The sequence below is a fragment of the Natator depressus genome, chromosome 10 (genome assembly GCF_965152275.1).
Source record: "Natator depressus isolate rNatDep1 chromosome 10, rNatDep2.hap1, whole genome shotgun sequence".
NCBI lineage: Eukaryota > Metazoa > Chordata > Testudines > Cheloniidae > Natator > Natator depressus.
In genome coordinates, this window is record NC_134243.1 from 80,219,544 (window position 1) to 80,237,756 (window position 18,213).

The following is an 18,213-nucleotide window of genomic DNA, read 5'->3' on the forward strand; positions in this document are numbered from 1 at the left end:
TTTGTGAAGTGCTTTGAGATTATGAAAGAAAAGTGCTATAAGATCTGGGGTATTATAATAAATGTTGCATTTTCACTAATAATAAAGTCAGGTGTGTATTTAGACAGTGACCAGAAAGGGGCCTGGCTCTTTCTCAGTGGTGCTGAGCAAGGAGTCAGTGTTTTCTGAGTGTATTCAGCAATTCTGAAATGGGATTCAGAGCATGCTAAGTGCCTAATTCTGTATGTGGGCGCCTAATTTGAGGAACTCAAGTTGAAAAACTTTGGTACTGAATTTTAGCATTGGATCCAGCAGATGCTAAGGAAGAGGTCAGGTTTGAAAACTTAGCTCATTGTGTGAACAGAAGCTTTGAAAAGGAAAATCAAATATTATGCCCAATTCCTTTGTTGTATTTACGGGTAAATGTGTCTGGGTCGAATTGTAAGAGGAGTTAAAACTATACAGGACATAATCTGCAGGTTTGCATCGCTCTAGCACTGTGAAAATGAAACGCTGTTAAATTGTCCCATTGGAGTGGATAGTGTGTAGGTTGCCAGTGTTTATTTGTTTAGTAATACGGACAGCAGGCTACAGTTGTCATAATGCAAATACTTGCACCCTCTGCTGGTTAAACCATGTCACCTTTAGGAAAGAATGGCTTTTCGTTACCAGTCAAGATAGAATTTTTTCCCATTGTGTACAGAATCCAGTTTAACAGGGATTTTGTTTGTCTTTTTGTCTTTTTAAATAACAAGCTTGATCTTGGCTACTGTTCTGGAATAAATGTAAATACTAATTCAGCAATGCTTTGTGTTTTTAATTTGTGCAACACTTTCATCTATCTAAAGCTTATGCATTTGTTGCTATATTTTAGATCAGACATCTCTTATGCTTTGTAGACCTATCCTGCAGTGGTTAGTAAATAAGAAATGCCCTGCAGTGGAAGGTAAGTAAGAAAAAACAATTGTCCGCATGGGGGGGCTTTCTTGCTGGTTACCCAAGAAAGTTCAGGGAGTTAACATGTTAGAAGAGGGTTAGGCAGAAGATGTAATATCTGTGACTAACCTACCTCTCCTTATAGCCATGCAAGTGTGGTGACTGGCACTTAAATCTTACACATGTCCAGAAGTGTGATGAAATGTCTGTTTCTTTCAGCTATTTATTGCAAACATATTTTTACAGAGGATTAACTTCTGTATGTGCTGATTGAGTATTTTTATAAGGGAAGAATAAGGGTGATGCGAGGTGTGGCTTAAAAATGTTCAGGTGAACAAAAACCCAGAAATAGACATATGCAACTTTGCCCCATTCTAACTAAGGAATCTGGCAAAGAGCCCAGAGTTGTTTCATAACTTGTACTTATATAGCACCTTTCATCAGAAACATTAATTTAACATTCTAAATTAACATTTAGAAACATTAATTTAAGCCATGATATGTATCCCTCTGAGGTAGACTGGTATTAGTCTCATTGTACAGTCGGGGAAACTGAGTCACCGAAACCCTAGTGATTTATTCAAGGTGAGAGTTGGCGACAGAGCCAGAAATGAGATCTTGACTGTCAGCCCCCTGCTCTCATCACTAGACCATGCTCCCATCCAACTGGAATAAGTAGATCAAAATAGTGTAAAAAATTCGATGGGATTCTTCTGCATTTAGTTACAGGATGTTTGAGCAGGGTGTCTGAGTGTGGAGACATTACATCTAAAATACCATAAAAGGCGGCGGGGGGGAGCAGCTGATCTGATGTTTGTGAAATGAGCTTGTTACATGCAGAATGGCAGGGCACTGTGGGGGGTGTCAACAGGATTCAGCTAGCAGTGTCTCTTGTCATTCTGTTCCCTTTGTCACTGGAATTTTACGAGTACTCTCGCTAGGGCAAATTCTGACGGGGAGAGGTGTGTAGGTGGCTGCTGGAAAACCTAGACCCAGCAGGGGGAGCACGGGCTCCAAAAAAAAAAAGGCAGAGAGGCGACTGAAGAGGAGCAGGAATGGCTGGTGTGGTTTTTCTATGTACTTCCCCAGAGCAAGCAAAGACACCAATGTGCACGCCCTTGTGGAGATTATTCATTCCTCTGCCGTGACCAATCTGTGCAATCGGGTAGCTGCCATTCAGAATACAAATTCACAATTGCTACTCTAGTGTTCCTGGAGCCGTGGAATTCTGCCTGTCCGGAGATTGGCGGTTGTGGGGGGTGGATTTCTGCAGTGAACAAGACCTTGGTCTTGGGAGAAGTCTATTTTCCTCAATAGCAATGACAGGTGAAGGGAATGCTGTGCTTGACTTGTGGCCACTTCTATTTATTTTCCAGAGAGCAGAAAATACATGAGATTTAGTGATATCGTGATACTGTGTCTCATACATGCGACTCCAAAAAAGTCCACAGAATGCAATAGACAGCAACTAAGCAATGAAAAACAAATGCCCATCTATATTCATGCAGCTGATTCAACGCATGTTTACTTCCATTGACAGCTTAAAGATTAGATATATTTTGCTGCATTTGGCATAACAGAGTGCACTACTAATCTCATTTGTCTTTCTCTATTTAAATTTTCTAAGTGATGTTAATCAAAGCCATGGTTTTACTTTGTTTTGTTTTTTCAAAGTGACAGTTCCAACTTTTGTGGCATTATTTGGGGTGATTTTAGCCCTGAAATTCTAGTTTGTCCCTATTAACATGGCAAATTAGTTGTCTTCACTTCAAAACTATGTGAGAACTACTTTAATTTTTTTGTTTTCTTTATTTTTGGCTGCAAAGCCATCTTTGCTTAAAAATGAAAACTTTTTCTGCTACAGAATGGGTTAGTTTTTTTTACTGAGTGATCATATTCTTGAGGAGAAATTCACAAAATTTGGCAAACTTTTGAAGAAAACAGAACAATCTCTTGCATTTTAAACTAGTCTTTGCTTTTGAATATTTACCAGTTCCGTTGTTCCTGGTCTGCAAACCTCCCAATAATCACCCGCCGCAGGAATCCTTACAAGACTAGAATTGACACTCACATGGACAATGAAATGTTCGCAGCATACAATGATCTTTTCATTTGTTTGGCTTCCTGCAAGTCGCTACTTCTGCCTGAGTAACCTTCTAACTGGGTCAGGCAGACTGACCCAGATGGATGAGCCTGCAGGGAACGTGCAGGTGCTTTGAATTTCCTTGGCCTTGGTTGACTCCATCCAAGTATGATTCAGATCATGTGATTGACACAGAATCATGATCCTCAGCTCTTAGACGCTAAATGTGTAACGTGCAAATATGTAATAAAGCAGCCCCCCCACCCCCTTCCCAGGGTGAAAACAGTGGTGGAGAAGCTTGCAATAATTTTGGTGTTAGTTATTTTAAAGAAAATAATGTTTCCTGTGGCCTCAGATACATAAATCCGCATTTCTCATGTCCATTATTTACATCACGGAAATTATGCAACAAACCCCAGGTCGTGGGGAAGGTTTGGGGAAAGGTCTAAAATATAGGCTAGGCTACCCTTGAGCTGAAAAAGTCAAGACTGTTGCAGAGCTGTTACCTTGTCTTGTGTCCAACGGTGGCTAATCCCTGATGCTTTGGAGGAAAGGTGCCAAAAAAACCTTATGGTGCAATAGAACATGGGGAGGGGGGAATAGCTCCCTAACCCCATTTGTTGAGCAGCTTGTGCCCTGAATATTCCCTGTTCATCCCCAAAAGGAGCAGAGGGCCCCCCCAGACTTGCTTCTCTCCCCCACCCTCACTTATTGTCTACATGAAGTGCTGGGGAGAACAAGTGAGACAACATGCACCAAAGCACCAGCAGAGAGCACTGAGCACCCACAGTAAATGCACCAGGCTCCAATTTCCTGCATTCGTGTCTGAGATGGGCACCTCGATGGAGAGCAGCTGGCTCCAGCTGGACCTGGACAAGACGGGGGATGCTTCTGGGAAGAGAAGTGTTGTGAAGAACTCTTTGTATTCACAGCTCCCATCAAAGGCACCCTGCCTTCAAATCTGTACCCAGTCTTGGGCTCCACACTGCACCCACAGACCACAGCAGCAAACACTCCTTGCCATTTGCAGCTGGCCAGCAGAGTGTGTCCAGTCCCACTGGAGGCAGATGTGGCTGCTTCGCACCATGCATCTGCACCGTCTATGCTGGGCTGCTATTGTTCTCTGCCTAGGCACAACACCGAAAGCCCTGGGGAAGCTCCAGCTTACTCAGAATGCAGCCGCCTGATGGCTGAGCTACACAAGTCCTTGGAAATGCACCGTTGTGGTACACGGCTCTCCCTTCAGTAGGGAGCCAATGCAATGCAGAGTCAAGGTTACTGCCCTGATCTTCAGAGCTCAGGATTAATTCCATGCAGGAGACCTGATCTCTGCAACCAAATCGTCCCCTGGCAGCTAGGGCAACTACCTGCCAACCAACAGGAGAAGCCCGTGACTCCTGGAGACAAGACTTTTGCCGGAGCTGTGGCAAGAACATGGACTGTTAGGCCCCATTGTTCTTGCTATTATCCAGCCTTCTGGTATCTAGTCTGGCACTTTAATTAGGCCAAATTAGATTCACCTGGCCATGTAAGCTGTATGTGCCTATCAGCCACATGGTTGCAGTGGGTGGCTCCTTTATAAATACCTAGATAGGGACCCTCCAGAGATGAGGGGACCTGCCCCAAGCAGTGACCTTGTGTATAATCAAAGCTCATCTTGCCCTACTCTCCACTCGCAGGAAGCTTGTTTTCCTCCAAGCGAGTGCAGCAGCCATTGCGAAGCAGGGAAGGAAACAGATTACTCAGCAGAACCACCATTCGGGTCGTAACTGCCAAATGCAGTGCCATGCATTTCCCTGCCCATGAAATGGCAGCTGGCCTGTTCACATTGCCTGATGCTTCCTGTTCAGATGGCACCAGGTATAGTGATGAACCGCTCTCTCAATGGACTGTCCCCAAACTGACCACGCGTAGAGGGAGAGCATTAACACCTGCTGAAAGGATTGTGCCTGCCTGATGTGAGAATGCAAATCAGTCTGTAAGAGGAGGGGACGTCCACCTGACTGAGATGAGGATGCAGCCGGTTACCAGGAGGGGTTAATCTCGCACCTTTTAAACTGGTGCAACTCTCTGATGCGGAGAAGGCCTTCTTCAATAAGGCAGTATAAACATCTATTTACTCTTTTAACCCAGCCACTAAGGAGGATGTATGTACTGAAGCATTTTCATAGGAAAACTCATCATCCCCCATTGCCAGGTTGTAACTTTACTAACAAATAAAAATGGTAAGTAGAAAGGATCAACAATTAATGGGAAAATGTCCACCTGGGGAAGAAAGGAATTTTGAGTCATTCTCTCCAGGGTGTTTTTTTTTTTTATTCCTATTCTTATTATTGCCTGGCTTCTCTTCTTGGTTTGTGCACAAGCTTTCAATGCGTTTAGGGAGACCAGATGTCCCAATTTTATAGGGACAGTCCTGATTTTTGGGTCTTTTTCTTATATAGCCTCCTATTACCCCCCACCCACCCAACCACCCCCTGTCTCAATTTTTCACATTTGCTGTCTGGTCACCCTAAATGCATTGGAACGAATGCTGGACAAAAACCACAGCAGTGGGAGTTGCCCGAGTTTTTAAAAGAGGGTGAAAAGTGGTTCATCACTATTACTGACTCTTTACAGAAAGCAAATAAGAATTGGAATATGAGCAACTTGTTTTATTTACAGGCATGTTGGTGGAAAGCAAAATTCTCATGAATATTCATGCTTTTTTATACCCGAAATGACTTATTCAAGCCCAGTTCCTTAAAAAATGGTTGCCCAGTTGGGGAAGCAATGTGTGACTAATCACAAAACACAACATCAGTGCCTTGCAGTTAGTGCCTTGGTTAGTCTCTAAGGTGCCACAAGTACTCCTTTTCTTTTTGCAAAAACACAACATGCTGATGTATCTGAGGCTGGGTGAATAAATGCAGCACCTCTTTGCAAACACTAGAGGGCATGAGGAAAGGGAGGAAAGTGAAAAGGCAAAGTCGTAGCTGTCAACTTGCAGCCTGACTGCAACAAAGCATGTGGTGGCAATCTTCCTGACGACTTGCTTCCTGCAGTCAAAACAACAAATTCCCATATTTACAAGGGAGGGAGGAGCCTTTGTTAAAAGACTTCGTGAACCTTTGAAGCTTCCTTTTTAGTCACAGGATCTGAAGCTCTGACAGACTCCCTTCAAATGAGTCAGACACTGATAATGTCAAAATAGGATTTCCAGTGCAGACTACCAACTGAAAATTGCATGTAAGCCCCCAACACTTCCAACAAACCTTTGAAGCCTCAGACTGCTCAAGAGTGAAGCTTCAAAGGAAAAGCGCTTTGTGATGGGCCTAGTGCCCGTGTATGAGTATGCTCGCCTTCCTTTTTCTGCTGTACATTTATACCAGAAAGCTCTACGCAGGTGACAGTTGTCTGTACAGTGGCCACATATTCAAGCTACTGACTGTAGAAAGAAATATGTGAACTGTACAAACTTGGTCTATTAGCTAATGATTTGATTATTAGAGCAGCATTTTAAAATATGTCAAGGGGCTGGAAATGGGTGAGATTTGACGATGCCTATTAAAGTTATTGTTGAAATGGAACTCCTCAAAAGGGCCAGTCTTAAGAAGGCATGTGCAGCTTTCCCTGGGCATATTTACACAGAGACTGTCCATCGAAACTGTACTCGATGTATTGGAATAATTACGAAACTCTGTTTTGCCCTTGTCAGTGTTCCAAAGGCACTAAAATTACTAACCATTTCCAAAGCAACGATTCCTTCTTATTCGTCAAGTGGCAAAATGACTGACTTATGCAAGCTGAAAAATTAATTGTCCTCTTCCTCTTCCCCCCCCCCCCCAAAGACACAATAAAATGAATTCCTTCGCTCCAAAATGATGCTGTTTAATTGCTCTGGTTCCCAGGCAAAAAAATGTGTTGAATGCTTAAAGCTGGTGAAGAATTACTCCTTCAAGTCCCTGTGACGACAAATGTAAAAGCGTACAGGAGCCTACAGGCAAAATCTTACTCAGTAGAGTGCTCCCTGTGTTCTTGTGCTTCCACACTTAAAGGGAAATGATATTTGGGTCACTGAGCTTTAAGTAGCCCAGGGGTTATAGATACAGCTTCATCGTATGATTAGAATTCCACTTGGGCTTAAACCACTGATACTGACAAGGTTTCCCATGACGAGTGGGAAGTTACAGCAAAGGAAATTGCTGATTTGTATTTATCAGCATTAACCAGACCAGCTTTGTGTATCCGTTACTTTCAAATGTTGCAGAGCACAGGTTCTGAGTGTGTCAGCCTCTCCCCTTTCACCTGCACTGGAAGTGAGAGCAAAAGTGTTGCTAAATCAGATTCTGCCTTTGTTAATATTTCACACATGCACCAAAGTGTCTCTGGGAGGGGGGGGGGGGGCATTTTGATGGAGAAGGCAAATGGCCTGCATCAGTTTCAGGGGATGACAATCGGATCCTATGTTCTGGTTTTGTGAAATACCGGCATTATTTTGGTTTAATCAAAAAATTAAATTCTTGCACTGTAATGGTCTCGTAACTGAACTGTGGTTTTGTCCTCCAGAAAGCCTAATGAATTTTGATAAAGAACACAAAGTCTGCTTTGCAAAGAAAATTATTCCGCTAGTTGCTCAGAATTAGTGATTGCTTATTAATGTACACAGTTACAAGATCTGTCCCCTTGGAGTTTAACAGGAGCTGCATAAATTTGTATTTCTTGTAAGCTTTGAAAGGGTGATCTCCAGGCAATGTGCTGTTAATGTCATGCTCATGCTAATATGAAAACAGGAAGAAAGTTAGATTATCCAAAGTGGGGTTGGTAAGTGATGTCTGTTACAGCACTTTATAAATAATAACCCATAAAAGTGTGCTTTGCCTTCCAGTAGATCACAGCGAGATGACAGGTAGGGCAAAAGGAAGGTCTGAACTGATACTACTGTATGTTACGAGCAAAACACAGCTCCGTGCCCACTAATGACGTTGGTTTTTCTGAATCTTGCAAATCTACTGCTCTGCACTCACAAACACACGGACTCCTTCGCTGTGTGCTCAGACCCCAGCCCTGCTGTCAAGAGAGCTCATCAAATAAAATAATTTTTTTTGTGGAAAATGTCAAAGGAGGGGGGAAATTTTTTTTTTTAATTTTTTTATGGAGAATTTCTTCCCCCCAAATATATTTTCAATTTGGAAATGCTGCTGCGGTGCCTCATGGGAACTATAAGGCAGGTGCCACATGCTGCCATGCTCCTTCATAGGCTGGCACCCCTGGCTGGACTCCATCTCCCATCGTGCATCATTAATGTGGAGGAGGTGCCTCCTGGGAGTCTCTGGCCATGGGCCGTCATGGCAGATGTAGTCCACCAGAGGAGCTTGGCCCATCGCGGAGAATGGGAGCATGAGGCAGCATTTCTAAAACTCAAATCCCCAGAAAGCTTCTTGGGGAAAACTGAATTCAGTCAAACCCCCAATTTTCCATCGAAAAACAATTTCTGTGTAAAAATCTCAACCCAGGCATAGCCATAAAGCCTCTAGAAATGCTTTTCCCTACTTCCCACTCCCATATCTTGTTCTTATGGGCTTGGTTCAGGTAGTGATTGTGCTCCAGTGGCTCGCTCTGCCGTCCAAACACAGTCTAAAACACAGGCCATCGCCTCTCGACACAGTGGCACCGGTCATTGCGTCAAGCAAGATCCCTGCTTTGACACCAGTTAGGATGCAGGCTGTGGACAGAAAGAAGGAGCAGGGATGGTTTAATTTTGGGCGTTGCCAGCTCTAGGCCATCTTTGCCCACCATCACCAGAAGGGACACAGATAAGTTCTGAGAATAATGTTGGGGGCATTCTCTGGCCTGTGCTACACAGGCGGTCAGACTACATGATCACAGTGGGCCCTTCTGGCCTTGGATGAATGGAATGGGTGAATAGGTTCTCCCACAATACCCGGCAAAAGCATTCATAGAGCAGCACAGTTTGCTAGAGCACTATAAATGGTGGGATAGACCTCCAGAGGTCTGAGTCATTGTGGACACAGGCCCATTACAGCAACTACCTTGTTGTTTAGCAGAATGGTCTCTCTCTCTCTCTCTCTCTCTCTCGTGTTGGGCTGACTTGAGGGAAGTAACTCCAGGTTGAATCGCTCAAATGAACTCTATAGTGTGGACACATCAGAAGTGAGATAGGAAAGGGGGGGAAAACACATTTATAAAGGAGGTTCCTTATCACAGAATAAAAAGAGGCCATTTCTTCATTTTACAACATTTCAGTGGCTTAAAGGGACAAAATCAGTGGATCACACCCACCAGCAGAGGGGCTTCCTTGGATGGCACTATGCTGTGCCCCTCAAAGCTCCTCCAGCAGGGCTTTGCCAAAGGTGTGGCCAAGAGCAGTGCTGAACTCGGTCTGTTCTCAGCTGATGCAACGGAACCTAGGGCTGTTTCATTCAAGCACAAACTGGAGCAACAGGCGGCTGGTCCTAGAATATAAGGAGGCAAAAAGTCACCTTCCTGCAACCTCCTCTATCCCCCTGTTCCGGCACTGAGCCCGCGTTGTAGGAATGGCCTACCGGGGCCATAGAGCAGTGCGCAGAAAGAAAGGAAATGGATTGTGTATCCTCTGGTTTCAGAGTAGCAGCCGTGTTAGTCTGTATTCGCAAAAAGAAAAGGAGGACTTGTGGCACCTTAGAGACTAACCAATTCATTTGAGCCTAAGCTTTTGTGAGCTACAGCTCACTTCATCGGATGCATTCAGTCAAATTCATTATGCTCAAATGAATTGGTTAGTCTCTAAGGTGCCACAAGTACTCCTTTTCTTTTTGTGTATCCTCTGTTTCTCTTAAGATCACTGTCTTTTGACAACAGAAAGGCAAAGATTTGGGGGGAAGATTCACCCAGCTGCAATGACTTAATCTCCATTCTTCATCTTAAATCTTTGTGGCCTTTATATTCTCTATGATGGCAAATATATATATATATATATGAGCTGGATTCCCACACCACTGTATCAGTGGAGTCTCTCCTGACATGATTCAGGTTAGACTGGGAAGAGAATCAGGACCTTCATTTTTACTATAACTGGGAAAACTGGTGGGGAAGGGGGTGCAATCAAGCAGTTCACTTTTTCTGGTACTCCTAGAAGGCTCCAGCAGTTGCCAACGTGTTTAGTGCCTTTATAACCCAGGTAGAGAGAGAGGAGCAATTTAGGAAAGCAAACAGGCGGCTTGGCTGCTATCCAGCATCAGCACTTTTCAAACACTCCCAGCGCCTGTCTGGAGGCCTGACAATGTCATGGGGAAAATGTCCAAAGGTTTACTTGGTTTTAGTCCTAAAAATCTGAACAGATTTCTTATATCACTAATGAACTCAGACCAGAGTTCCCTAGGAATTAACCATCCTTAATTCTCCCAGTCATTGGTTAATCCCTAGGAAATATCCAGTACACTGATCATTATTGCTTAATTAAAATGGAATTACCAGACAGTCAGAATGGTAAGTACAGGTATTGGCTTAAGAAAGCATATTAGCTTAGGGGGAATCCATGAAATGGCTGAGTTTGACCCATTAGACCGGCTCTGGTAGTTCAGAGGCAGCAGCATAAAATTAAGACCTTTGGAGTAATCCAAGTGACCCACAATCAGAAACACCTAATTGGAATCTACCCTAAAGGAACAGGAGTTTAGCCCTGTATCTTTCAACAGTTCCATCCTCTCTTTCTTTAAATCCTCACCTGCCACAATGGAAATTGGGCCTAATGTAGGTTAAATTCACTTTGGCTGCTATCAGTCACTGAAGTAAAAATGAAGCGTGTGCCATATGGTTAGGGAATTTGCCTAACATGCCCTAATTAATAAGAGGCTCATAAATCAGAAATCAATGTAGCATTAAGTGCTCATCTTAGGGAAGCTAAAAGGGTATAATCCTGTGGCTGTTATGCTCATGGATATTAATGAATGTTTATAAAGGATTTCATTAAAGGGCAAAGGGAAACTGCTGAAAATGACCCTATTATTGCAACAGTGATGTATCTGAATATGTCCATTTGTTCATGTATTGAAAGTAATGAGCAGATGCAGAAGTTTTTTCTCTTTACCTTGGTAACTGAAAATGACACAGATAATAAACTCTCCTGTGTTGCAAGAATAGCTTAACTCTGGCCCTATATGTAGGCTTGGCAAAATTGAATTTTTATAATTTTGAGAGATAATATCAATGTTTCTTTTAAAGCATTTTTTCTATTTTTATCGATTTTTTAAAAAAAAATTTTATTTTGACAGTTGTGGGAAATTGAGGGTAGTATAAACAATAATTATTTAATGACGGACGTCGAGATTCAAAACGTTAAAGCTTTTCTAACCATTCAAACACAAATTGTCAACACCGCATATCAAAATACACAAAGTAAATATCCTTAAATCAAGCTCTAACAAGTTCTCAAGCAGTGTTTTTCTTACATGGCCTCGCTGTACATTGCAATTCTCATCGATGGAAATATTTTTTCTTTGGCTTGTGTGTGTACAGTGAAATTGAGATTTACCAACATTTACAGATAAAAATCGAATCCTGCCAAGCCTGCTGATGCGTTGTGTTGGAATGATCGGTTCATTGAAACCATATTGTTGAATTCAGTTAAAACCTTCATTGAATTAAACAAACAGAACACAAAGTGTTAAAATGTCCTTTGAAAACAAGAAAGCAGACACTAAAATTAAGCTGATTGCAATGCACTAATCACTCTGGTTTTTAATTTGACCATTTCTGCTGTTCTGATTTCTGTTTTTGAAGAGAGGTTTGTTCACATGATGCAGGTTGCTACCATCTCCTACTGCATTCTAAAAAAATCAGATCAAATCGGAAATAACCTTGAACATCAGGCATTGGGTAAAGGGAATAGGAGACAGTACATCAGCTGGAAATTATTGCTGTGAGGTATGGACATTATATACTAGCTTCTTTTTCCTACCTTCTCCTATGTTCTTGTCTGTCTTTCTACTTCTGCAGAGTTATTACTGGAACTGGCTGAAAATCTCTCTCTCTTTTTTTTTTCTTGCCAAAATGTTTTTCCAACAAAAAATGGCTTTTGGATTAAATGAAAACTTTTGCAGGCATTTCTATTTTCTGTTGAAATGTTCAGGTTTTTGTCCAGTCACGTGCGTAAGTGCCGCATCTGAGTGCTCAAACATCTCCCTGATACATCACCAGTAAATGACTGGATGTCTTGTGCTTCTTTTCCAGATGACTTTTTGTGTAGTAAATTGGCCAAATTTGCAGATATTTTGGTGCCCTGGCATTTTGCATTCCAGTTCAACACGGTATTTTCTATCAGAAATGCCCATCTTTTCCTTTAGGTGCTCTGAATAATGACTAATAGCAATCATTTGTATTACTGGTGCATGTGTTAAATCTTTGGGTATAGAATCTTCATACAGTGGTTGGCATCCTGTTACCTGATTGGGGCTCTCTAGGTTCTACTGAAATACACATGATAAAACCTCTAGAAATGCCCATTCATATTCTACCCTAAAGCAAGCTGAAGGGATTGTTCTGTGTATGACAGAATTTCTCTTGGCTGGTGATGGTAGGAAATCAATGTATAGTATTAGCTGCTGCTTTTAGTGGGGTTTTGTTCCTAGAATAAAGCAGGTTTCAGAGTAACAGCCGTGTTAGTCTGTATTCGTAAAAAGAAAAAAGAAAAGGAGTACTTGTGGCACCTTAGAGACTAACCAGTTTATTTGAGCATGAGCTTTCGTGAGCTACAGCTCACTTCATCGGATGCATCCGATGAAGTGAGCTGTAGCTCACGAAAGCTCATGCTCAAATAAACTGGTTAGTCTCTAAGGTGCCACAAGTACTCCTTTTCTTTTTTCTTTTTAGAATAAAGCAGACATTCCAGTCTATCTCTTGGACCCAAGGCTAGACTTGTTTATAACCAGTATCTGTGCTCCTTTCTGTAGCCACAGTGGCTGTGATGTAGTAGAAGCAGTGAGACCATCACAGCAAGAGCCAAGACTCCCCGGCAATTAACAGACTAGCTCAGTGGGGACAAATTAATTCAAATAATCTCCCCAGGAGGCAGTGTCTGAAGAGCAAACCCCTCTGTCTGGCATGTCAGTATCTGACCTCTCACAGTTGTCCACACTCCCAGGGAATCCAACTGCAACCCCTCAAACCAAAACAAGGCGATCTACATGGCAGCCCTGGCTGAAACACTATACCATTCTTCCCTCCCTTTGTGTTACAGTGGATTACAAAATACTCACCAGCTGCCTGGGTATTTGCTGAACTATTACAGTAGGAGGCTATGAATCTGCTTCACAGATGTTTGCTTTACTGGTAGATTACCGAAACCAAGGACTTACCCATGTGCATTTCTTTGTTCACATTAAATGAAGCCAGGAGCTAAATACTTGAAGGTCAGTACTGAAAGTGCTATTAAATATTTAGTGTACTGTATTTAGCATTCTGACCTATCTTGTTTTCAAGCCTTAAAAAAGCTTGACACCACCTCCTAGTGGACATAAGCAGCCCATACATTAAGATCTGAAATTTCAGCGTGGCTTTACAAAAAGGAGAGAACAAAGGAAAAAGAAATGTCTGCAAGTCTTATGCCCTAATTAAGAGACCAGACAGACAATCCCTTGGCTGCTGTACACAGACCATTTTAGACCGAGCAGCATGTAGAATAGTTTTATACACTCAGTAAGCAAAGACTGGGGAATTTTTTACAATTCCACTGAGGAGAAGAAACTAACACAAGAGACTGATGTGCATTAATAGATCTGTGTGCTGTAGTCACCAAGTGAACTGTGCATTTTAAAAATCTTTCAGCTTTCTCTCTGCAAATAGAGGATAACATAGGGTTGTGCAAATAACTGACTTTTTGGTTTAGTGGACAGAGCAAGAAGATGGGGGTGGGGGGACTCTGTGTCGAAACAAAAAAATTTTTAAAAAAGTTTCCTTCAATTTTTGATGTTTTTAAACCTTTTTTTAGAATGTTTTTTTAAAATATAATTGAGTGATTTCCAAAATGAAAAGTCAGATTTTCTTTCAAAATGCTGAAATGAACCATTTTGACAATTATTAAACTTTTTATTTGACAGAAACAATTTGCAAAAATTGACACAAATTCATGAATTGTTTTGGTCATCCCGAATCTGCATTTCTCAGCAAAAAATAAACAAAACCCCCTGCAAAATAATGGTTTGCACAAGAAAATTTCACTCATCTCCAGAAAAAAAAAGATGATTCCTAAAAGTTTTCCCAGTGGAGAGAAATCACATTCTAAGGTGCAAAGTGGTTATTACACTTTCAGTGTTCCTATTCTCTAAGCTACTATATGTGGTTATCTAGCATATTTAAAAACAAAAAAACATGCCATGCTCAATATGACTTCAGAAGTTTGGGTAGAAGGAAGGACCCCAAGATCCAATTATCAATTTCATGAGTGTACCCTCATGCTATCGTAAATGTTCCTCACCAGAAATTTCTATTGTAAATTGTTTCCTTTCCCCCAAAGAGTTTAGTAACTTCCACAGGCAGTTGAGAACTTAGGCACTAAACGAGTGGATTTTATTTTTATTTATTATTTTCCAGTTACGATGCAACTAGCAGCCTACCTCTAGGAGCATTTACAATGCTATCAATAAAAGCATTAGTCCGTCAGACTTCTCCTAATTAATGCAAACCCATCAGCTAAACAAACCCTGAAGCCTCTTCACACAATTCCATTAGAAAGAGGCTAAAGCCTGTACAAAGTGTTACACTGCAGAATCGAAGGCTGTTGTGCAGCTAAAGGGAAAGGCATTTGTTGTATTTGTTTCTTTATTTATGAATAGTTCAGCAGTAGTTGCTGGGAGTGTCCTAGAATGGAAAGAATAGGAATCTTTTCCTCTGGAAAGCAAGAGGAAGTATAAAATTGTAGCACTGACCTCAGCATGGCTGATATCTGGTTTACCATGAAATATAAGCGGTCCAGGTCATTACAGCAAGCATCTATTTTTGCATCTCAGATGCATATTTGTCCTCATGGTAATGGTGTTTGAATTGACCCTACCCAGTAATGCATTTATTCTTTCAATTTACCCTGGTGATTCACACACACACACCCCCAACTAAATCAATCTCATGAATCAAACAGAAAATGTCAAACTCTCATCCTACATCTTTCACTGTAACTGTAATACATCTGCATGTTATAGGAGTTTGAACCCAAAGAAAGCTTTCTTTCTCCTCAAAGCCATCTCTTTGTTTCAAGCTAGTTCTCGGTAGCACCTTTTGATCATTGTAGAGATGCCATGCTGTAGAATTGCTAGGAGTTGTTGGTAATATCCTGAGGAAATCAACATCATTTAGATTTGTTTTGCACATTTAACCAGGCACGTACAAACCACAGAGAAGTAGGAGAAAATGAAATCTGATCTCTGAAGCAAGCCACAAAGAGAGCTGAGTTACTAAAAAGCCTGTCCTCTTTGCTGACTTTTGAGTTATGCAAATGAGCTGTGCATTCTCTCTTAACATGAGTTTACTTCTTAAGATGACTAGAATTGTTGCTGATCCTGTATTTCTCCCTTACAGACTGGTCGGATTGAACCAAACTACCCAAAAGTCTGCGGTCACCAGGGCAACGTGCTTGACATCAAGTGGAATCCTTTTATCGAAAACATCATAGCTTCTTGCTCAGAAGACACCTCGGTGAGTAAAAATGATTTGAGCTGATGTCTCCTTTGACATAAAATCATCAGCGGGAGCAGAATGTGAACATCCTGCATTCCTCTCAGAGGGTGGCAAAAGCACTTTGTCAAGCTTATAGGGTTATCATGGGCTCCATCTGTCCTGAGTGAGTCACACCATGCTCACTTTATTGGCTTGTAATTTTTGGCTCCTGTCGTGGGGTTGGGGGAAGGTACCAACAATGAAGCAACAGAAACATTTGTGCTGCCAGGGATCTAATATTAGAGAGTTGGGACACTGGCTATCTTGCAGAGTGTGTATGTGGGTGAGAAAGAGAGAGAGAGAGAGAGAGAGATTTCTTTTTAAAGGTTAAATAGTCACATATACAAAAATTTGAAGTGACTGGATGAGGCAACCAGCAATATGCCCCGACCGTGACTCTTAACTGGTGTTTTGTTGGTTCCGCCATCTTGATTTGGATTTTTCTAAAGGGTTTTTGTCACTCTGGTTTCTCGTCCTTTCTCTGAGGGGCAGAACCTGGTTCACGATCCTTGAGGAAGAAGGGCATTCAACGGAGGGATTTGATGGACAGCTTGTGGGAATGGGCTGTAATCCCAGGGGGCCATATGGAAGAAGGTCCAGAAAGGAGATGGGGGAGATATTCATACAGCTTGGCTGGAGGGAGGAGGTGGGAAAGGAGGGAGCAGAGACAGATGAGCAAAAAGGCAGGAGGCAACAAAGCAACTTGAATTGGTGTCACAAAAGTAGTGACTTCCCCATCTCTTCATCCATCACCGGGGGTCATCAGTGACCAAGGTGACCTAGGAGAGACAGCCTCCTTCTCCCGCACACAAACACCTGGCCTTGTGCATTTTCCCCCACTGTATTAAATGTGGGTAGTGCTGCAAGCTAAAGACAGGTCAGGGGAACGGCCCCAGTAACCACACGGAGGGAGGAGGGGAGAGGAGAGTCGCTTTGGAAGAAACAAATACTTGAGACACAAATCACCCACAAGTTATTTCCAAACCTTGGAATGATTTCTAGGGGCTTCTGATTCAGCCTGCTGAGAAGGGGGGCTCAGGCCACGCTGCTGGCTGTGTGTGAGAGAAGGAGATGTTCCCTGCTCGCATGGTTGTGGCGATTTCTGAACTCTCCTTTTCCATTCACAAGAGCTCCTGTTCAGATGTCTTCCTCACACCCATCACCTTTCCTGTCTCTCCCTAGCTCATAAGATTTCCTGCACTGAAGCATCCACATTCATCATCCATCTATAGATACTACGAACAGCAGGTATCCTCCACCTCCTGTGAGAAACGTTAAGGGGGAAGGAAGAGGAAAGGGTATTCTCCTGTTTCAAACCTCTTGCCTATTTTCCCCTTCCCAGGAGCGCTCCTCCTTCCCCAGTCTAACAGATTCTGCCAGCACAGGGAGGGTCCTGAGCCAAAGGCAGACCACACTGCCCCTCCTGTAAAGCCCTAACCGAATTCCTGTGTCTGACCTGACTTTGTCAAGGCCATCAGCATCCTCGCAAGGGGAGGTGTCGCTTCAGTGCGTGGCTGGTGCAGATAAGCTGGGGCCACCTGGCAAAGTTCCTTGGGTCTCCACACTAGGCAGCTGAAGAGGAACGGGGCCCATGTTCCATGCAGGCTGGTGGGAAGAAGAGACTGGTAGTTGTTAAGACTGCTGAAGGAAACTGGCATGTGCAGAAAGGAGGGGGACGGGAGACCTAGGGGAAGCAGGTCTGTTCAACTGGTAAAAGCTGGAGTAAATTGGAAGGCTCTGGAGCTGTGTGCTGCAGTTTACGTGGCTTGTGTTAGCCTTTCTGTTGTCTTTATTTATGCCCCCTAGAAAACAGACACGGGTGTTTAAGTGCTTCTGATTTTAACTGTGAAATTTTAAATGACACATTTATGCAGCTTACAATGAGCTCTGACCTGGTGTTTTATGTAAAGCTGGTGCTGTTTCTGGCTGAATCCAGTTCCCTCTGCTCTACAGTGATGTCATTTATCCTTGTAGTAGTGTTCTTTTTATAGCCATGCTGCAGATAAGCAGTAGGGCTGTGAACAAGGATGTCTTGTTTCCACCCAACAGCTATTATTAATCCTTCTTACTATCAAAGACCACAGGGGCTGCAACTATTCTAGTGTCTAGAGCTCTATCACGTAAGAGGGGGGAAAGGTAGTCTTACAATGTGGTGAAGGCTGACCAGGCCATCTTTATGTGGCTGCTGTTTGCCTCCACTTCATTGTTTTCTGGATACTAACATTTCCCTCTGGAATAGTGCATTGCACTAAGAAGCTGCCTTTGTACAAAGTAGTGTGTGAAAGTTTAGTTCCTTCTACAGAGCAGAGATGGGAATCTGGGGTGACCTAGTTCTTATTGGTTACAGTTCTGCCTCTGTAGATCTTATAACATCTCTATATATCAGAGAGACAAGGTCGGTGAAGGAATATCTTTTATTGGGCCAACTTGTGTTGGTGAAAAAGACAAGCTTTTGAGCTACACAGAGCTCTTATTAGTTCTGAAAAATGGGGGAGAAAATCAGTTTGGGTAGAACGGAAATTGAATTT

At 42.5% G+C, this 18,213-nt stretch overlaps 1 protein-coding gene and 1 long non-coding RNA gene across 3 annotated transcripts in view; one reads left to right on the forward strand and one right to left on the reverse strand.

The window, feature by feature from the left end:
• Positions 1-18,213, forward strand: part of CORO2B (coronin 2B) — a 136,159-nt gene that overhangs the window by 94,008 nt on the left and 23,938 nt on the right. For both annotated transcript variants that reach the window (XM_074966618.1, XM_074966619.1), the window contains exon 3: positions 15,548-15,664. In XM_074966618.1, coding sequence (XP_074822719.1) covers positions 15,548-15,664 — 117 coding nt within the window. The remainder of the gene's footprint in view (positions 1-15,547; positions 15,665-18,213) is intronic.
• Positions 8,589-17,292, reverse strand: LOC141995424 (uncharacterized). Its single transcript, XR_012641319.1, has 4 exons — positions 17,142-17,292; positions 9,281-9,453; positions 9,031-9,129; positions 8,589-8,702 (listed from the first exon to the last, which is right to left on the reverse strand). It is a non-coding gene; the product is annotated as an uncharacterized LOC141995424 (long non-coding RNA).